The sequence below is a fragment of the Vanessa cardui genome, chromosome 18 (genome assembly GCF_905220365.1).
Source record: "Vanessa cardui chromosome 18, ilVanCard2.1, whole genome shotgun sequence".
Classification (NCBI taxonomy): Eukaryota; Metazoa; Arthropoda; class Insecta; order Lepidoptera; family Nymphalidae; genus Vanessa; species Vanessa cardui.
The window spans coordinates 7,941,301-7,964,191 of record NC_061140.1 but is presented as its reverse complement, the minus strand read 5'-3'; the positions used below and the strand labels follow the sequence as shown (position 1 = coordinate 7,964,191).

Genomic DNA, 22,891 nt, shown 5'->3' with positions numbered 1-22,891 from the left:
ATTCATACAAAGCTTACAGAATCAAATAAAACATCACTATAATTTATATAGTACTATTATTAAATAGGTCCCTCATTCTATCTTACTAGAATAGAACAGAGCTATCCGAATAATTAAATCAGTTTATAACTGAGTATTGAGTATATATCGTTATACAATGTGTATATTAATTAACACAACTTAGTAGTGTATGCATAAACAATATCATAAATAATTTAGGCTATACAATATAGCAGCTTTTGCCGTTATCCATGGGAAATGTATAAAATAATATAGTGTATAGATATAAAATAAAATGACAAATGACATTAGTCAATAAATTTTAAACGTCACCATTTAAAAATATGATGAAAATATTGGCGCGAAATAATTTTGAAGTGTTATTATGACTATCTTTTATAATATTGAACAAAATAAATTTAAAGAAGTGTTTTAAATTAGAGGAAAACAAAGTGCAGTGATGCTTAATGCTGCTTGAAAATGGATGACTCCCAAAGTTCTGATATTTTTTCAGAAAATAGTATCAGCTTACAGAATGTTACTGTATCCTTTTTCTTTAATATTTTAATTTATAGTACTTAAGAATTCACATATGTATGCAATATTTTCATTCAAATCAGAGCTAGATTAATGCAGAATCGTACGATTTGCTTCTGAATAAAATAAAGAATTCTACTATTGGGAGTGCCAGCCAAAGGAACCAGCTTCCTGAATGCTTCAATTTAATTTTAAATGACTGCAATAGTTTAATATTTCAGGTATATTATTGAAAGCTAAGCTGAAAAAATTTTAGATAGTAATACTTATATTTTTTATACTTACTTATTGTGTACAAATGTTATGTATGTTTCAGGGTATTGAACTAATTTTGTCATTACTAGAAGAGTCGGCAGTGCCAATTGATAAAGTCATCAATTATATAGACGATGGTGCATGTACATTACAAATATTGTCAAATTTTATTAAGAATGTTATTGAGACTACCGCGGTGACATGCTGTACCATGAAAACATTCCCAACCTGTACAGGAAATATTATTTCTTTAGTCTTCTCACATTGTAAGGATAGGTAAGTTGTTTTCTTCTTTTCGTTTAATATTAAATGAGCTTGTCTGATCTATGAATTTGATAGACACATCTATATTAATATATATTATATGACTGAACTGAATTTGAAATTCAATTTGGTATGAAGCAAGCTCATCTTAAGTCAAAATTTATCAAAATCAAACCTGAGGAAACAACAAAGACTGCTTGCTGTTTTATTCATCCAAAACATGACCACCCCCTAAGTCGCATTCAACAATCCAAAGGCAAAAATGAGCATGTCTAAATGCCTAAATATGTGTAATAAAGTATCACAATATTTATAATATTTAATGAAATTTAAACAGTAAAGTTAAATATGGTTTGAGATTATCAGTGTAGAAAAACAAATTTTTGGTGACTGTGTTGAAGTACCTAGACTTGATTTAATTTAAAATGTTTGATATAATATTAAATTCATTAATTCCACATGTGTCCAGAAAAACAAACAATTTTTTAGTTTGGTGTTGGTGTTGTACAAATCAGACTGATAATTTCTAGGAATGTTTTTAAAGACTGTACCAGCTTCAATTGAAAAACCCAGATGTTCAAAATGTTTATAAAATAGAATATACTTGTTGATCATTATTATTACATTTCAGTGAATGTATCTATGGCAGATATTTGCATGATGTGGAGAAAAAATTAAAAGACTTATTTAGAAATTGCCACGAACTACAGCTTACGTATTTAATGGCATTGGGAAAGAACTTTTTATTTGATTTATCTGAACAGGAGGAGCAGGAAATTCTTCTTGAAAGTATGTAACTATTATTATTTATATTATATTATTAAATTTGTAGTATCTATGATAAAGTTGGAACAAGTTATCTGTATTATAAAGATATTAAATTTGCATTAAGATATATAGATAATATTTGAAATATTCAATTCATATAGATTGGAGTACACCATTTTGGTTTTTTTTTTTTTTTTTTTAAAATAAAGTAAAAGCTGCTTGTTAGAGACACACTACTGGGAGTAAACCTACAATTCCTTTTAAAGAGAAGGCCCAACTTTCTTTTATAAAGCATACTCCATCATGCTGATCTGATGCATGTTGGTGGATACATGTAGCTGATTCCCTTCCACCACATACAGATTTCTGCTGAGCAGTTGAATTATAAACACAAATTAAGCACATCAATTAAGTGGTGTTTCAGCCGCTACATAAAAGCCATCACAGCTTTCAACTTTCTCAATATTTTAATCTTTATTCCCTTTAAGCATTGGATATTAATTTGAAGATTGGTGAAGTTGTACAAGCACTGGACGTTAAAACGATGGCCGAGCAATGGAAAGCGTATGTCATGATTTGTGAAAAATATTCTAATTTTTTATTAGATAAAAGTATATACAATAACTGTACCAAACTCCTAGCTTCCACAATTCAGGATAATATTAGAAGTGCCCTGCAGGTAATGATCATTTGTTTTTATAAATATGCAATGTTATATACATGCTTAGTATTAGTAATTGTAAAATTAAATAATAATAAAAAATAATGCATATTTGTGGCAACTTTCATAGCCCTGGCTCACTCACCGTTACAGTGGAACTAATGACACTAAGTATTTCTGTTTGTCAGTTAAATATATGGTGAGTGGGTGGTACCTACCCAGATGGGCTTGCACAAAGCTCTACCATCAACTATAGAGAGATAAGATAAAAACCACTTATATAAGTAATTTATAAGCTTACAAATATTTCAGGTAACAGAAGATAAAATTGTTATGAGATCATTAAAAGTTGCTAATTTTTCTCTAAAAATTTTGCTTAAGATATCCTCAATTTTCAAAGGTGCTATTTGTGTAAATTATCAACATATTCTGGATTTACTTCAACACATAAGTCTGTAAGTTTATAATACTGGCTTTTATTATAAAAAAAGTAATACTTCCTTGGAAAATAATTTATTACTTTCATTTTCAATATTATTTAATTAATCATTTTCCTAATTTTATTAATGTCGTCTTGTAAAAGTCTCACAAATTGCTAGAATCCATTTCCTTCTTAAAGAGAAGGCTTGGAAGTTATACATTCTCCAAAAATTGAAGGCTACATACGTAGCTTAGATTAATTCTATAATTGTATGTTTAATCTTAAATTAAGGTTTAAATCATTTTGCTAAATAATAGCAATAATAAAAATAAATGAATCATATGAAAAAATTACTTGGTCATATTTGGATTTACAATCTTCATCTGATCCAAGATTATATCGTGCATTTGGATTTCTATTTACTAAGTCTTTTTGTCTCATTGTAATAGCAGATAGCATTATAATTAAAGTAGCAAACTACTTCCTGATCAATCAAATATGACAAATTAAATATCAGAAAGTGTAACACCTATGAACTTGACATTTGGCAGTTAGGTTCCTTATAGGGTGTTGACGAAATTTAATTTTGTTTTAATTTTTTAGCCAATAAGGCTGCAGGTTCCGCTAGTAATCTTATACATTTTTTTTTTCAGATGTAATAGTAATTACCATGAATTAACATTCAATAAATCACCTGGATTTTCAAAACTCATGTATACAAATCTAACAGCACCCACAGATGCTTTGATCAATCAACTTGTGAATGAGGAAAAATTTATAAAAGTAAGTATTATAGAAATACATACATATATTAAGTGAAGCCTATAGGCTAACGTCGCACTACGGGTTTAGAACTGCAGTTTTGTTGCTATAATTATCCTCATCTAGGTTTAATTCTAAAAATAACTTTCTTAGTCAACTATTTTTATATAACATACATAAAGACGACCACCGTGGTCGAGTAGTGTGTACACCGGTTTTCATGAGTACGCTACTTCGAGGTCCCGGGCTCGATTCCCGGCCGAGTCAATGTAGAAAATTCATTAGTTTTCTATGTTGTCTTGGGTCTGGGTGTTTATGGTACCGTCGTTACTTCTGATTTTCCATAACGCAAGTGCTTTATTTACTGATATTGGGATCAGAGTAATGTATGTGATGTTGTTCCCATATTTATAATTAACAAAATTAAAGAACCATTTTTAAACAATGTAAAAATAATATAGTCATGTATTTCTTTTTAACTGTTTCAGTTGGTGCTCTCAACAAATATTAAGGATGAAAATATCTTAGCTTATATTCTGTTTAGGATATCAATCATGAAGGCTTTATTGAAAACCAGTGACGTCAGTGGAACAAAATACAAACTGATTGAGTGTGTGTTGTTTATTCTACCAAAATGTAAGTATGTTTCTGTATTGTATTTATTCTCTTGTTATTTAACTGCATAGTCAGATGCTTGTGGACTTAACAATAGAATTACTGATAATGTACCTACTGATGATACCTGCATTTAATATATTATGCTATTTGATAATGCGAAAAATAAATTGTGAATTATTGTAATCAGTGTATATTATGAGTTTAAAAATGGATATTTACTAAGGAAACTTGAAAATAATACTTAATTTATTAAAAAATCAATAAATAAAAATGCATTCTTTCAAACGTTTGTCACGTGACACAAAACGCTCCTAATTGGCCGGGCTTATGATGAAGTCACTTTCTTGTAAAACTTGCTTTTCTACTATATGTACCACAGATTAAAATACAGCAAAGTGACGTCACCGACCCCATTGCAGCGCCATATTATCCAAGTAGCGTTTTCGCGCGTTATTTAAATAAGGAATTTTTAATATGATATTTTTCGGCAAATATGTACTAGAAATGAAAAAATCAACTTGTACTGGGCCCTTAACCTCTACTAAATAATATAAAAGGGATTTTAAGAACCAGTCAAATAGCCTATTATTATTATTATTATTAAATTATAGAATGATTATATAATTAAATACAAAACTGCTTCTAAAAGCCTACTTGAATAAAGTATATATTTTGATTTTGTCCACACTGTACCATAACTTACTGAAATTGTAAAATACTTAAGACTGCTAATATGAAATTTTGTTAACTAATAATGAATATAAAAAAAACACAGACTATTTACTGTTTCTCACCAGTTCTTGGAATTTGAATTTGGAAGCTTTAAATAATTTTAACACTTGATAATGAAATATTATTTTTTTACAGGTCATGTGTGTTTCAACATGGGTCTGAAATTCAATTCCATAATGAATGAAAACAACAAATCCTATGGCCTTTATGAATATTTATTGATTCACACGCTAGCCATAGCAGCGTGTATCACTCGCCAAGAATATATTAAATTGGAAAAAAGGTTCTATGAAGCGATTATGGGTTTCGATTATTACACGGCTGTGTTTTGTTCAAATGTCTGGATTTCATTGTGCAGGTAAATCTAATACATATAACTGATTGTTCCTATATTTGTTTGACATTAAAAACAGTTTTTAGTCAGATAACAAAGTTGGCACCAATTTTTTCATGATTAAACATTCAGGCAGGCCCATATCTGCTACGTATGGCTAATGACCCTAAATAATATTATTAATTTGATTATTCGATATGCGTTACGTCTTAACTGCTAAACTGATTATCATGAAATATTACAAGGATAAAATGCAAAGGACTCAGATAAAATCTCCCTTTCTCCTCTTACGCGAAGTCAAGACTAATCTTTATTATTAATTTCATTTACTAAATCCTCTTCGTGGGAAGCCAGTCGTCAAGCTGGTTTCATTTGCCAAACACTCAGATGACACTCTAACGAGTTTGCCGCATAAGAGGTCCGTCCGGAACCACGCTTTGCTACCATTTAGGAATATTTAAAACAAGTATTAAATATATTCGTTTAATTTATTCTTAAGACGTGGACTTAAGACCGTTTCCATAGTAACAAGAAATAGCGGCAAAAATACGAACTTATGGTCAACTACTTTTATGGTAGTGTTCCATTCCTTACAGTTTCAACAGTTTTACTTAATAAATAGTTGAACAGGCAGTTGTTTATTTATTAATGTGTTTTTTTCAGGATGAATAATTCTCAATTACAAATAAATACTTTGCAAAATTTATTAAAAATATATCAAAAACTGGAAACGAATGGATCGTTTGCAACATCACCTCAACAAGTTAATTTAAATTATACAATAGAATTATTTTTTCAAGCCCTAAAATATCCGGAAAAGCTGTTAATTTATAAGCATTTTAGTATCCAAGATAAAAGGAATATTGGTATTTGGTTCGCATTAAAAATAAGAAATTTACCCGAGAATCTCGAAATAAACGCAGAGAGATTAGTGATTGAAAAATTGATAAAAGTTCATGATGAATCGTCAAATAATAATGCGTCCTATGACAATTTGGTAGGTAATTGTCTGGAAAGTATTGATCGGTACAGCACGACACAACTTAGATGTAGCATCGGCAAATTCAATAAAACCGATTACTGCCGATTTATACAACCAATAGAAATAGCTCCCTTTCGCGCCTAGACGCTATTCGTTGATATATTCGTAATAGATTCTCGCGTCAGTTCTACCCGAGAAAGCAAGTGTATGTAAATCGACGTGTCAAATTGAATATATTAGGTCATAGGACATTACAAGTTATTACATTTGTGTAAAGATCATATTCACATAAGATAGGTATAAATGTTGATAATTTGGGATAGCATACTTAAATCGGATGTGATTGGTTTCCAAATTTTGCCGATGCTACATCTAAGTTGTGTCGTACTTGGTGCATATTTCTCATATGTATTTTTTTCAGATTAAATATATGAAACTGGCGTCCACTTGTTCATTTGTTGAATGTTACTTGAAATTGGAGGATTTGATAGTCATGTGTTGGAGTCGATGTTGTCCTGACTGTAGTAGTATAGTTCTTCAAAATCACCCCAAAGTGTTCCGGTACATGGAATGTTTAACTTACTTAACTGAAAGTTATGTGCAAAATTTTGAGAACAACACAAGTCTAATTAAGGTAAGCGTTCTTATAGTTGCTATTGGTGATCAAACAATAAGGTTATATAATATGTCATTTGAATCAAATTAGTTTTTATTCTTCTCTGCGATGTGACTTGTGTAAGTATAGTTATCGGTTAGGTATGGTTAGCAAAAAAAATATTTATAAAAAAGACTTAATAGTACTTCTTATTAATTATCGTTATTAGTTGAATTTATATTTAAATTTCATACAGGCACTGGTTTCTTGATTATTAATTTCCGAAAATAATATTTGTTGATTATTTATTGCAGTTGACATTTAAATTTTGATATAAATATTTATAGAATCTTGTAAGTTAAATTCCGTACAATCATTATGTTAATACTTTTACTTGTGCTCATATCATAATTCTTAAAAGTTGTTTGCACTTGTGTGAATGATTTGAATAGAACTATCTAGGTACAATAGATCATCTAACTTACATTAGCTATACTATATTCCAATAGTGGGAAGAATAAACAATAACAGACAAAAAAACCTTAAAAAATCACTGCTATATTTATGCACTTCATAAAGTTCATGAGTAAATATATATTTTTAATAATGGAATCATTTGTTTTTTTGTTTTAATTACATACACTTTAATTTAACTTTCAAAATTTTAATAATAACTACCTTTTTACGTTCAAAATACCATTCACTCACGAATTCATAATGAAAATCGTAGATTATTTTCAATATCGACGAATTCAGAGTTATATTTGTTTATTTGTGTTTATTCTTAGCTTAATTATGTAAAATGTTTGTTTTCAGATAATAAATGTTATGTCAAGTATTATGCTCAAGGGAAATCCTGATCTCATAGTACTTATATTGAAAACGTTTTGCAAGTTACTCTGTCAATGTGAAGACGAAGATGATTCGGCGATGAATCTTTTAATAAACACGTTACAGTCTATAACTAAGGACAGTTATGTTCAGAACTGTTTGTTCAGCATGATGACGTCACACGAAGACATCAATAATTTATTCACACCTATTTTAAACAAACATCCTTCGTTAACAGATTTGAAGCAACACTTTGTGGAATACAAAACAAGGTTTCAGAATAACATTGACAGAAAGGAGCTACTTGAAATTGTATCAGAAAATATATTCGTACATAAATGTATTAACGATAACAATGCTGATTTAAAAGTGGATGCAATTAAAACGAGCAGTAATTTCGATATTGACATTGATTCATTGTTCGAAGAAAGCGAGCCGGCCAGTAAAAAAGCAAAGATCGATATCGATATTGAGAATCTCGTATCAAACATAGAAAATAATGTGTCACAGCTCTCTCAGGCTAAGGAGAATATTCTAAACGATCACAAGAATCGAATCAAAAATGTGTGTGATAATCTGAGAAATATAATTTCCTAATTTTATTACGTTTTTTTATTTGATTTTTTAATTATTGTGTATGTAGGTTTATATAATAAAACGAAAAATATTTCACATTTATATTTATTGTTGTGTTAAAAAAATCTTTACAAATAAGTGAAATATAATCATAACCATACGTCGCCGGCATTACACTGGCAATCCTTAATCATACATTATGATACACCTAGAAATGGATACGTGGGGAATAGAGGAAATCAATTAAATAGTATTAGTGTTCAATCAGCAGTGTAATGCCGGCCGGAGGGGAAACTTAAAATAGCTTTAATTGATACTCGGAGGTAATAAGACAGCTCACGCGTCGAACAGTATCAACTAACTCGTACGCTGCACATACGTAACCCACTCATGTCATGTAACACAGCAACATCACTAAATACAATACAGCTAACACTCGTCCCTCACTAGCCTAACCTACTCGACTTTCCGTTATCATTGTGATGGCGCCATTTCATATGTAACACTTAAAATTGGCTAACTAAATGTTAAAATACGAATATAATATATTATCGCCCTAGATAGCAAACTAAGCAACTTCAGAAGCAAAGCCCGAAGCACTTTATACAGCTACAACTTAAACGAGTTCTCTAAATAAATTAACGAAATAATACAGAGTAAATAGTCGTTTAGGGTTTATTATAAAAGATAAAATCATTCAGTATGAATAAAAGTTACGTTTATTATGAATATAAAATTTACATAAATGTATGATCGTTTTATTTACGTTTCACCAGTTGAATTCCAAAATCGAATTATATATCAGATCAGCGAGACAAGTTCGGTTAAACTTAATTTTACAAAAATACGATCAATAAATCAATATCATTCCATGTAAAATATTTTTAAAAGCGTATGTCAAACGTTAAAGTGATTTCTTCGATTTATTACAAGACCTCAATTTCGTCTCGCTCATGTGATACATTCACAAACATGGCCAAGTGACTATTGTGACGTAAATGTAGACTTTCGAGGCACCATTTCTTTAATGAAATATGAAATCTATAACATGTGCGCCATTTATGTCTTATCAAAATGATAATAAATTATCTCTATATCGAAATTCTTTGTAAATAACATTTCGTTTAAAATTATTGCGATTCGTTTGGAATGGTTGGAAGAAAGTGAACTACAAGGCAGTATTTTGTTTTATTACAAAATTTCTAATATCACTTATACCATTAATAAGCAAAACTACATTCTGTACTATATATACACGGTGCGAGAAAATATTAAAATAAAAAAAAAAAAACAATAATGCAAAATTTGCAGTGACATCAAAAATTGGAATAATCGTTAATATAATTATGCCTTTATCAATACTAATAATTGCATTTAAATGTTCTGAGGATGTAAATAAGCTCCGAGGAAATTTCATATCGAGTTTCCCGAATATAAAATAATGCAAAGCACCGGGTTTAAACAATAAATATTGCACATTACGATACAGGCGTGCAGCTTTAACAAATGAGTCGACGACATCGGCGAGTTACATCCCGACGCGCTATAAATATAAGTTAAACCTAATGTGTTAGGATACAAAACCTACTAATATTCAAAAATATCAATTTCTTAGGCCAATTATATCTTATTTTTAATTTTAAATAAGATGTTACGTTCACTTGTCGTTTTTTCATTTATAGTAGATTATTTGTGGCATCATTACACTTTCGCTTAAACTAAAAAGTCTTGGCACAAATAAAATATCAATCGAGGGATCAATCGTTTACGTCCTAACGGAGTACGCTCGCGATCGGCGCGTAGGAAACTCAAACGGCGCTCGCTTCAATGGCGACAAAATGGCGACAAATGGCGTCGCGCGCGCAAACAAAACGTACCGAAGCAGCTAATCGCGTATAAATTACATAAATAAATCCCTAAATCTAAATACCCTCAGAACAGTTAATAATGTATTTATATAAAATTCAGTTCTTTAATAGGATTATTTGGCATCTATCACCAATATCGTTAATATAATTTAAAAATGGTATACGAAGGTGAAAATACCTAATCCGTTAATAATGCGTCTCTTCGAACATAAATCCTCACGAGTCATGCGAAACGCATGAGTATAAAATCCCTGCCGAACCTAAATTTCCTCCTGATCACGCACACATCGGTCCCGCGCCCGTCCGTCCCGCTGCGTCCCGCGTCCCGCTGCGTCCCGCCGCCCGCGCGTCCCGCTGTCCCGCCGCCCGCGCGTCTCGCCCGTCCCGCCGGGGCGCCCTCGCGTTCCCAAACTAAGTGGAACTAATTCGAAGCTAATCCAGACAAAACTGCACTGAACGTCAACACAATCGACTATTTCTATTTCGCCCGGGTTGTTTGAACTCAGACGTGATAATCGTTTAACAAAAGCGGCACGAGTTCTACGCTTCGTTTAATCAGTATTTATCACCTAAGGAATCGTATTCTCTGCGAACGTCCATCGACGACTTATTCGATACAGAACTGTAAGTTAACCTATCGTACGCTAAATACATTTAGAGAAATTGTAGGCAGTCTAACTAAACTTACTATCGATCCGGGAGCAATAAAATTCAGTACACCGCATCGAGTAGCGATCGCCAAACAAACTATTTACTATTAATTTTTTAACCATTACAGTACTGATTCAAAAATGTATACCTTCTAAAGGTTACTGCCAAATCATTAGATTACATGCAATTTTATTTCCCACGAATCGATATTAACAGTTACAAACTTATCGGCTACTTCAACAATGGGGGTACAAGGTATCGAGTCCGCGAAAATGTTAACATTGAACTGTGTGGTGCGAACATCGCACACGCAATCGGCTCAGTTACATATTCGATCGAATCCAATATAATTCGTATTTGGAACACTAAACGTCGAGCGAGCGATAGCACTGGACGTCGGTGAGACGCGGCGCGGCGCTGAGGCCCCTAGTAATAGTAGCCCCTACTATGGCGCGCGGTACAGCGTGTTGTGGCGGTGGCACAGCGGCAGGCCAGCCTGCTGCAGCTGGCCCAGCGTGGCGGCGTGCGGCAGCGCCCCGTGCGCGTGCGGGTGCGCGTGCGCGTGCGGGTGCGCGTGCGCGTGCAGCGCGTGGTGCATCTGGAGGTGTTGCATCGATGCGCTGCTGTGCAGCATTTGCAGCTCCGGCGGCATGTGATAAAGGCCAGGGGTCTGTGGGCGAGCATTAGTAGTGAGTAATGTCCGAATTCGATTTATTTATTTTTATTTTTTATTTTTTTATTTTATGGTATAGGTTGGCAGACGAGCATATGGGCCACGTGATGGTAAGTGGTCACCATAACCCATAGACAATGACGCTGTAAGAAATATTAACTATTCCTTACATCGTCAATGTGCCACCAACCTTGGGAACTAAGATGTTATGTCCCTTGTGCCTGTAGTTGCACTGGCTCACTCACCCTTCAAACCGGAACACAACAATACTAAGTACTGTTATTTGGCGGTAGAATAACTGATGAGTGGGTGGTACCTACCCAGACGGGCTTGCACAAAGCCCTACCACCAAGAAGAAGATTACAAACTAACAAAAATATTTCGAGCGTCCAGTAAAAATATGTACTCACGTGATGCGCGTGTGCGTGTCGGTGGGGCGGCAGGGAAGGCCTGGCTCAGTAGGCCGAGGCCTCCTTGTACTCGGAGTTGTCCATGGTGAAGAAGTCCTCGAGCTTCCACTGCAAGGTCTCGAAGGTGGGCCGCTTGAGCGCGTCCTTGTTCCAGCACTCGAGCATGATGTCGTAGAGCGCGGCGGGGCAGTTGGGCGGGCACGGCATGCGGTAGCCGTGCTCAACTTGATGCAGCACCTCTGCGTTCGACATGCCTGCGAGAAACCAACGGTCGAGTTAAATCATGGACGGACTCGAAGCAAACATAGCCTTGTGACTTTCAGTGATTATAGTTGGGTGACCAACGCTCGACTTAAATCATGTACAAACTCGAAGCAAACACAGCCTTGTGACTTTCAGTGATTATAGTTATTGTTGAACAATGTTAAGGTTGTACGTTAATATGATTCAAAGTGTCATATTAAATTGTAAACGTACACTATAAAACAATTACGCTCCGACGGTCAATTGCGGTGCATTGTTCGTAACATTCCCGTGACACTGACATTATCGTTGACTTTGAACTGTCGAAGGTGACCATTTACAATCGGCTAAATACACGTCAGGTGATATTTGAACATTGTAAGTCTTTGAATTAAATCAACATTAATTTAAAACATATAAAACTGAGATAAATATGCCATGTAATAAAAATGAATAGTCTAAACGTCAATGACTCCTGAACAATTACTTGAAGGGAAAATTCTTTCATTATGATTATCAACTTTTGCTGACCATACCCAACTGTTTATAGTGAGTGCTATGACGTCACAATATGGCGAAACGCATATGGATAGTACATTTGTTTCGATCGTGTTCTCCATACCTGGATAAGGTGTCCGGCCGTACGTGACGAGCTCGGTGAGAAGTATACCGAATGACCAAACGTCGGATTTGATAGAAAACTTGCTGTAGTTCGCGGCCTCCGGCGCGGTCCACTTGATCGGGAATCGTGCGCCTACGCGAGCCTCGTATTCATCCTCCTGAATTGGAAAATTAACACGTTCATTGGGTATTTTATTAAATTCTAACAAAGGCAGATTACTTAAACGTTTCAAATGAAATAAAGTACTCGATCTAATTCGGGAACAACGATGCGGATTCGGTTGCACACAATCACTAAATCAATTGTAAACGACAAAACATTGCTCTATCTAAAGCAAACATGTTTGCAGATTGTAAATAATGAAAAAATATCGAACAAATAATGTATGTTTTCATATTCTAACCAATGAAAATTGTTTTGTATTATTATATTCTGTTAGTTGTCTTTCATTCTGATGATTGCCATCGTGCCATCGTGGAAGAGAATATGTACTGATGTTATTCAGTCGAATTAAATTTATGGCTATATAATACAGAAAAAAATCTAAAAAGCCTTAGTTTACAATGGAAAATATCAGAACTGTAAATTCTTCCTGGAAGAGTTATCTATATTTCTTTTCAAATTTCTCAATACCTACCAACTATATTTACGTTAAGCGTCTTATAAAAATAGATAAAATACCTAAAAGAAGACGTAATACAATATAAATTACAGGAAATGTAAAGATAGAGACTGACTGATTAATAAATGGCCATAATAAATGAGATAAATTACAGTATTATACATTAACATAATAAACCGATGCTATACAAAATAACCACTGGTTAGGTGGATTCTATTGACTATTGACGGCTGTGGCTGTGGATGTGACATCCGTATAATGGGAGATGGTGCGACATCGTGACGCAAAAATCATAAAAACGTGACCATTAAGCTCGTGCTTCAAAACAACACGATCAGTACATTATACCACAGCATATTCCAATGGCAAGAGTGGATACAAACAAACGTTTGATTTACATATTCTATGCGATTTTCTAATAGCTCTGCTATATTATTCACTAGAAACAGTTAATGTATTTATAATACGACACTATTACACTTAACTACTTATAGCCGTTTTCATTTTACGTACAAAGTTACGATAACAAATACAGTGACATTCGAAACATCTTCGGCATTCTTTCACGAAACCGAAATGAATACCATAGATAATTTCAGATCTCGACCAATGATGTCGTGTCGATTCAAGGTCAAACTTGTTTATACTGTATCCACTCCTCCTTCCATCGGAATAGACTATTGTTAATTATAGCAAATCGTAAATATGTTGGCAGTGCTCATTCATCTGCATGCAAAAGTAAATAGTTGAGTTATGGACAACTTTGTAGAAAAGTTGTGGTATCTATTAACGGCACTAAACATTGCGGTGTGGGTTTTGCCACCCAGTGTGATTAACCTCAAAGTGAAATGAAGTGAGCTAGAATGTTGTAGACGAACGGCTTCTGCTTAGTTTTCTTTACCTTGTTAAGAATAACTATGTCTGTACTGATTTTCCTCAGTGATTATTGTTTTGGCCTTGCGCTCACAATAACTAATTAAAATTGCTATCTGCTTGAGATAAATGTTTCAGATAAGGTATGACGACTTTGATTTTATTATACTTTTAAATAGTTCATCATAAAAATGAGATACATCCATAGGTATGGTAATTATTACTTCAGAGAAACGAATAAGACAAGTGTGGAGTTGGAATCCAAGGTTTATCTGTAGAGTAGGCTAACCTTTATGAGCCTGGCGAGACCGAAGTCAGCGATTTTGACGATATTCGCTTCGGCCACGAGTACGTTTCTAGCTGCAAGGTCACGATGGATGTAATTTTGAGACTCGAGGTACGCCATGCCGGCTGCGATCTGCGCCGCCATATCGATAAGCGTCTGAAGCTTCAAGCCTCGGCCTTTACCTGTAAACAAAATTCTTGTTTTAAATATACAAAAGAAAATAATTTTGAGTTATAGATTAATTTGTATACAAAAAATACGATCACGGTCGAACATCGGGGAAAACAACCAATCTTGCAACAGTTACCCATTCAGTGGCCACAAAAACAAGTGTTTTTGTCTGATTCGTCACGTATTCGCAAGTACTTCTTTTAACGACAAAGTAAATCTATTACAGTTTTTAACGGATATTTTTTAATAAAGGTAATTTCATCCAACTCGAACAATGAGTTAATCCTAGACATCACGGACATGTTCTGTAAAACATATGCATCTCAATACTAACGAGATAAAAAGAATGCCATTAATAACTGTAGGCTTATTAAATTATTGTCATCCTCTTCATTATTTACTTAAATAGGAATGTGTGCATAGTCCAGATTTATATAGAAATATTTTCTAATTCATTTATTCTTATTACTATGTTAAATTTATATTAAGAATGAGGGAAGAGTCATACCTTGTAAATATTCTGAGAGTGAGCCGTTCTTCATAAGTTCGGTTATGATATAAATCGGTTCTTCGAGAGTGCACACAGCATACAATTGAATCAGTTTGCTGTGTCGAAGTTTCTTCATTATCTGCGCTTCTGCCAAGAAGTCTTTCGGGTCCATTGTACCAGATTTGAGCGTCTTGATGGCGACGGGTGTCGTGTTGTTCCATAGTCCCTCCCATACTTCACCGAATTGTCCATGACCGAGCTTACGTACGAACTTCAGAGAGGATCTGTCGATTTCCCACTGATCGCGGGTTCGGTGCGAGAGACCTTCTGTGACGGGTTTTTCTACCTATAAAATAAAGTTTAAAAATATAAAACGATGTATTCGATGCATAATTTATAGCTTATGGTTTCGAAACAATAGATTGTAAAATTGTAATTGAAGTATCCATAAATCTACAGATCTGGTAAATCGGCACCGTATATCGGTCGTAACTTTTACTTGCAATTAATGATGTATTCAGAGCCCATCACTCGCTGAATTATCATGAAGTGGATTGGACATAATTGGCTTTAAAGTCGAATTACTTATGTGACCAGGTCGATTGTGTCAACGGTCGTAAAAAGGATAAATTGTGGGTTGATCGAGTGACATTAAAAGGATGTTGCAGACAGATAGGCGACGTATAGAGACTGTAATTTGAGAAGTGTATATATTTTTTAATTCACAACGCGTTGTAAGTTGAAACCGGCGGTTCGTGGCGACGGCGGCAAGCGACCGCGACCACTACGTGTATGTTATTTCGTTTTCCTGTCATAATTAATCAATAATAATCAACTTTAAACTTAGATATCGTTTGGCTTATTGCATATTATATCGGACCAATCTCTAAATAACCCCCACAATCCCTTTGTTACCTCATCACGGCTAAATCATCGAACCGATTATAATGTAATTTGACATAGAGGTAGCCTGGATTGAGACAGGAAAATAATTTACAAGATTTATGGGTAAATAAATTTGACGTCAAAAGAGTTGCGTGGACCAGCCTATATGAGATAAATTAATTGTATATCCTAAGAAATTATTTTGATGTTATTAATAGAGATTAATTTAAACGATTTATTGCTGCTTTAGTAATAATTATTTTTTATTATAGAGGTCATACGAAAAATCAGTTTAATTCAAGTCTTATGTTCCAAATTTCAAAAAGTATCGTAAATAGCAAAGTTGATGTAATCACGCTCGCCGCTCGGTAACCTAAGTTGATGTAAAATGTGCGAATCGAATCGTTATACAATCTGTCACATTGACTGACTGACATGGGCTGTTATTTGCATGTCCAAATAGCTGCGAGTGTGTCGTCTGTTTGTCAATAAGAAAACGATCCAAATTCCCAGCTTAAGCTTTTATACCTACCACCAGACCTACTACCTACCAGACTTTAATCAATTAAGAATATTTTATTAATTGGCACAACCAGATTTCTTTTGCTGGGAAGGCCCTAGGTTATGTCAGAAAACGGGTCTGTTTACGCTCTCTTTTTTTACGCATAAAAGGGGTGCAATTAACATACTAAACGCATTCAATCTCTTATAATTCTCTTTGTAACTGTTTAATTAAATAATTGTATGTCTTGTTTAATTTTTGGAGCGCAATTATATTATCATCAAACGCTATATTTTTCGTTAAAATCAAAAACACTCACTACAGTTAGTTTGAGGATTTTAGACTCAGATGGAATGTCACTTAATTAAAAATCAGATATTGCTAAATGTCATCACCACGAAATGTCAGTAAATATAAATAATAAAAGATTATTTTGAATAAGAAGCAAAACCGTCTATAGAGGTTATTTGGCGGCTGGCTTTTGTTGTATAACTAAAACATTGTATATTTTTTATGACGTCACGGGACATCTAAATCTATTACATCTGATTAACATCGAACAAATGAAATAAAATTTTATTATAGTAATTAGTTATTATTCGGCAGACAGGTATTCAACAGAAATGCATCCCATTCTCCGTAAAAGTAGCGGATAACCGTAAAAGCTACACGAAATCCAAAATTTCTCGGAAGTCAAATATTGACTTTCGTCAAGCAGCTTAGCGAGCGGTTTAACCAGTTAATACATGGCTATACGTATGTTGACTACCACACCTGTCATCTGATCGACAGCTCGACCATCCGCTAGCCGAGCGATTGGTCAAACTGCAGACAGCTGAAAGTGACCATTTGTTAAATAATAACTAGTTTTTGATCTAAGAAATGATTCTGTACTGATCAATCTCTCCATGTTTGACTGGATTGAAAGATTTCCCATCCTTGTTTAACCCTAAATAATAAAGGTAAAATATTAAGCAGTCATATTCATTCAACCGGAGTTCGTGCAAAGCAGTTTTCAATTAACACCAATATTCCGAGCTAGTCCAATGGGATATTATATTCTGAATCAAGTATACAAATTCGAATTTTGTCTAATACGGGTTACATCTTTGGTGAAACAGAGATCATTAATTTTGATCACAGCTACATTAAATTTAGTATACTGTGATCCTCCTCAAAAACTAATCACAGCGGAAAAAAAGCTTAACTCATTACTTTTATACATTAACAAACGCTCAAATGTCATTTGGGAAAATTGTATTGTAATATAATGTTATTACAACTAAGATTTATCACCAATCTACTCATTTCATATTTTTTACGAGACATTTATGTACATAATATATAATATAATTTACAAGCTAAAAGCGTCAATTGGTTTTAACAAGTGTGCTTTTCGAGTCATAGAAAGGCTTTGTGACGTCATCACAATGGCGGTCTGCCATATTGCGAAACCTGTTACAGGCGTGTGTACAAGTTTATTGTGGATTTAAAAATGAATCATTCTACACTTACATGGTTTTATTTTCTTTATAACTCAATAGACTGAGGTGATATGAAAAATCAATACATGCGAATAGCTTTTCAATCGGACTTCAAACAGTAATAGGATATTTTGAATGATTCCATTTGTATAATTCGCACTGCATTACTAAACACTAGATGTTGCAACCGCTATTGGCTTCGAAACCGCATAGATGTTGAGAAATGTGAATCTAAATATACACTAGAGACGATGTAATTTTATTATCCTAGAAACGTACCTAACTGATATACTCGGTCGCCTGAGTTCGACTTAACAGTGAAAATCTAATCTGTAAGACGTTATGTTTCGAAACAAGGACGAAGTTATTTTGTAACTGATGTCGGCACGTGGCTAAAATTTTGTCCGAAAATTATTAATCCACATTAAAGTAATAATATATTCGTCCAGAGATCTTCTTTAAATTTTCGACAGCTATCAGCTACAAAAGATGCCGTATATTTCACATTTTTGTATTAGCTCTGGATGTATACCTAATCATGTAACTTTTTATCCTCAAGAATACTCAAAGTAACAATCATTAAAAGTATTGTTGTTTAAAGTTCTTCATAAATTTGTGTAGCAAGCACACATTATTGTATGCTTGCTAAATTTTTGTTCTTGTACAAAAATGTAGAGAATATAATGTAAAGAAACATTCATTCTTAGTTAGTTACTAAACTAAAAATATATTGTATTTGCAAATGCGAATTTTAGTATGAAATATTCTGCAAGTTTTAGAACATCCAAAAGAATTCAACCTTGACGAAACCTGCATCGGAGTTTCTTATTTGAATCCTCTTTTTATACTAATCATTGGACACGTTTATCTCAGGAACGATGAGAGGCTACAGCTTCTTATACAATTAAGTCGATTACACGGAAAATATATGCAACAAAATTCAGAAAAACTAAACAATTCAATCATTAGTCATAAATAAAACTTAATTTATTATTCGAACTACCCAACTATTTTCTAAGTTAAGACAGCATATTCACGTGTATAAACCTATCAGGGTTTAAGGCTATATGGAGTCGTGATAATTTTATTTAGGTCAATTATTTAGTACAACGCAGACGATGTTGCTGATAAGAACTAGTTCTATAATAGATTATTGCAAAATTCTTTGAACTTGAAAGTGTCAAGTACGATATATAAAATCATATTAACATAAGACACTGCGTCACAATATTAAACGACACGTTATCGCATAACTATGTCAATATTAACATATTTACATCCATCAAGCTACGCTAGACTCCTTGAGGTTTTACTTTTAACTATTAATGATGAAAATATAGCTGAAATGTAAACATTCGAAAGTGAATAATTTGAATACTGATTACTTTTGTTTGATATATCAACTGTTTTACTTTTTTTTCACAAACAAGAATGTACTCTACATTTATTAATCAAACATGAGTTATTCAATGCTTGAACGTTGATCTTTTTTAAGTTTTAAAGATCTAGTCTTACTAGAGGTACAAGATTGGATCACCATATTAAAACGCCAATTCATGCCATCACGTCACGTTAACAATTACTAAATATATTAAAAAAAATAAAACAATCAACACGATTCGTTATCTAGTTAGTGAATAATTTATTTTCTAAATACAGGTTTATTAAGATAGCTCCTTCGTATTCCAAATCATCAATACTAAAAAAAAAAAAAAAACAATTTTATATAAAACAGACGAACATGTTTAATGAATCGCTAAAAGATATAACGATAAAGCAAAAAAGAGGTAAAATAAACGAAGACATTAAAGATAAACATTAAACACAATTGCAGAAATCTATCATTAATTAAGTTTCATTTATTACAATAATTTTACTCGAATAAAACAATGAAAAGTAATAAAAACCCATTTCGAACAATACAGTTCATTAAAGTATAAACGTCACTGGCTTCATTTAATCGCGTGTCGATAATCAATTAATGTTGTTTTGACAATGGCCGCCTTTTGTTGATATTAGTCTATAGAAAATAGATAATAAAACGGGTGAAATATATCGATACATTAAAATACAATTCATTTAGTATAACGAGACGGGTTTTTACATTTATAGTTTTCATATCTTGTATTTAATTGTTGAATATCGATTTAAATTGCTTATTAACGTATTTAAATGCATTTAAATGTCACACGAGATGAATGCTAGTGTTCATTTCGACTACTTGCTTTTTTTAAATTGATTGAATTTAAAATATCTTTCGTTAAGACGAGAGGATTAAAGGATGAGGGGCTTAGTATAAATCTAAGGCCGCTGGATAAATTCTTTGTTAAATCTTATGTCTGAACTCTCGAATAAGATAGCCATGTTTTATTTTAAATTACCTTTATTCCAATGTATCTGTACAAATACAGCATTTTGTTTTATTACCAAATAAAGTTGTAGGCCACCTGTTTTTAAATTAAGTTTTTAATAAGCCGAAGGCCAATCTGTTTTAAGGGCATATTTTTCGCTAAAGATCATTAACGACATCTGTATTTCGAGCAATTCACTTGTACATTATAACTAACTGCATGTTCAAGCTTCGAACGGGTACAGTGAGAATGTACAGAGAACGGTTTATAATGAATGTCAATCTATATATATAATATAATAAATGAGAAAGTAGTAAGTATTTCTGTTTATCTGTTAGGCTTATATAGTCAACTCAATGAGCCTATTTGATAAATTTGTTATGAAGCAAACTTGTGCTTCCGAAGTAAGGACATAAGCTACCTAAACCCAAAAAAAGGCAAGGGCGCCAATTAGTTACATATAAAGAACAAAAATACATATATACATTTATATATTATAATGTAGGGACATATAGAGGTCCGAACATATGCATTTATTTATTTTACATGTAGTAATAAAATCATTTTCATTATCCACAGTACAGGTTCATGTAGTTTTTACGTAAAAAGTTATTAATATTAAATCTGTGCCTATGTATATTTGTGTATATAATGTTACGTAATCTCTTACACAATTCTGTAATTAAGATGACAAGGCGATCAGAACTATTGAATATAATTGTCAATATACAATGAGAATTCAATCACGCTATTTAAAAAATATGTACAGTAAGCTTGCGATTAAAACGATTTTATTAAAATACTAAAATTAAATACTTTATACGGAATCGAGATAATCTCATAAACAGTGACAAGCATAATAAAAATAAATAGGTGGTAGTTTCACATTTAATTGAATACTCTACAATTTAATAAACACATTAAAAAGTGCTCTATGAGCTTTATAAACTTCAATAATACGATTTGATCCGTTTGAATAGATGTATATCAGTACATAGTATAAAATAATGGCAGTATTATTTTATAAGATTTTCTCTTGTATTCCGAGATGGCCCAGAGGTTACAAGTTGTAAGTCTTTTCCTCTAGCAGCGTCTGGCAGCGTTATGTCATATAATCTATAACCTAACTCAATAAAAAGGCATATAGATAGACAAAATATAAATATTATTATCGTATGAGAGGCTTTGTTTCTAATATTAATACACAAAAATCTCCAGGTTTATAATAAATACGGACATATATCTTTAAAAGAAAACGAAAAACATTTTAAGTCGAATGAAATTTTACAGTTTTTAGTTATGCGTAATAACAGGCGTTTTATGTTATTATATGTGTGCTATAAATATGTATACAATTCTATTTACCTTTGGTTTTAAAATGTAAGAAAGAAGTAGAATCTACATTCCGATCCGGTGGTTGCTTCACTGAATATAGTAAAATTACAATTTAAAATTGTGTGAATTGCTTAATTGATAGCCTACTTTAATTAAGTATATTTTGATTTTGATTGAGTTTTTTGGTTGGAAGGATATAAAATTAGAAAGAAATTCCAATTGATTTGTTACTGGTTGTATTGAGTTAAGTAGAATCTTACAGCTGTGACTTTCGGTGAGTCATTAGATAACAACGCTGAACAATGCTACGTGACATTGTGTAGATTTGAAGGGTGAGCGATATATGTGAAAAACATAAACAATATGGGCTTTACGGTTGCCAGTGATAATAAACGTTGTCTAATACCATTACCGGAACGCAAACCTGAGATTTTATAAAAAAAAATATATTAAAAAAATCTAAAAAGAAACTCAAGTAAGACGAAACGTTCAAAGCCAGAGTCCGGCCTACAGATCAAAATTTGATGGAGAACCTCAAAGTATTTTTTTTTTTTTTTTTACGTTTTAGTATTTCGCGAGGCACGTGAAGGTCGGCGCTAGTTATTAACTTTTTTTAAAAAATCCACATACGAACTCGGTTATTATAAGGTTTCCGGTTCTCTTGACGTATTAAAACTCGAAGAAAAATTACGAATATTACTTTCGTGCGGTTACGAGCAAATTATTTTTACATTAACAGTAACAGATGAACGGATCTCGTTTCATAACCGGATAAAAAATAAATATTGCGTCGTGAACGTTTGTAGACCAACAACTATAATATCAATAAATAATTGCGGTAATATTTTATATTAATAACGAGCTGGTTTATTTTCTCCCTCAAAATATATATCTACCTACTATTTGTTTCACGAACCTTAAATTAATATATAAATATGAGACAACATCACATACATTACTTTGAACCCAATGTAAGCATAAAGCACTTGTGTTATGGAAATCAGAAGTGACGACGGTACCACAAACACCCAGACCAACGACAACATAGAAAACTAATGATAATCTACATTGACTCGGCCGGTAATCGAA

The 22,891-nt window shown here is 32.8% G+C and overlaps 2 protein-coding genes across 4 annotated transcripts in view; one reads left to right on the top strand and one right to left on the bottom strand.

The window, feature by feature from the left end:
- The first annotated feature begins 348 nt into the window (after window positions 1–348).
- LOC124537571 (uncharacterized protein C1orf112 homolog) lies at window positions 349–8,362 on the top strand. The gene is made up of 12 exons (XM_047114444.1): window positions 349–543; window positions 627–758; window positions 854–1,068; window positions 1,688–1,845; window positions 2,313–2,503; window positions 2,798–2,940; window positions 3,560–3,689; window positions 4,157–4,304; window positions 5,154–5,376; window positions 6,016–6,353; window positions 6,712–6,968; window positions 7,746–8,362. The coding sequence occupies exons 1-12, from the start codon at window positions 481–483 to the stop codon at window positions 8,355–8,357; spliced, it is 2,610 nt and encodes an 869-aa protein (XP_046970400.1). The 5' UTR covers window positions 349–480; the 3' UTR covers window positions 8,358–8,362.
- Window positions 8,363–8,425: 63 nt separating this feature from the next.
- Window positions 8,426–22,891, bottom strand: part of LOC124537452 (tyrosine-protein kinase Src42A) — a 62,386-nt gene continuing 47,920 nt past the window's right edge. For all 3 annotated transcript variants that reach the window (XM_047114304.1, XM_047114303.1, XM_047114305.1), the window contains exons 4-8: window positions 15,264–15,591; window positions 14,588–14,766; window positions 12,804–12,960; window positions 11,939–12,192; window positions 8,426–11,525 (exon numbers count right to left, since the gene is read on the bottom strand). In XM_047114304.1, coding sequence (XP_046970260.1) covers window positions 11,984–12,192; window positions 12,804–12,960; window positions 14,588–14,766; window positions 15,264–15,591 — 873 coding nt within the window. In that variant the 3' untranslated portion in view covers window positions 8,426–11,525; window positions 11,939–11,983. The remainder of the gene's footprint in view (window positions 11,526–11,938; window positions 12,193–12,803; window positions 12,961–14,587; window positions 14,767–15,263; window positions 15,592–22,891) is intronic.

Bases quoted from the DNA above. Each gene is read 5' to 3' on its own strand.
- LOC124537571 (XM_047114444.1), top strand. From the start codon at position 481: ATGGATGACTCCCAAAGTTCTGATATTTTTTCAGAAAATAGTATCAGC. The intron at 1,846-2,312 runs GTATGTAACTAT...ATTCCCTTTAAG, and splicing joins GCAGGAAATTCTTCTTGAAA to CATTGGATATTAATTTGAAG. The intron at 2,504-2,797 runs GTAATGATCATT...CAAATATTTCAG, and splicing joins ATATTAGAAGTGCCCTGCAG to GTAACAGAAGATAAAATTGT.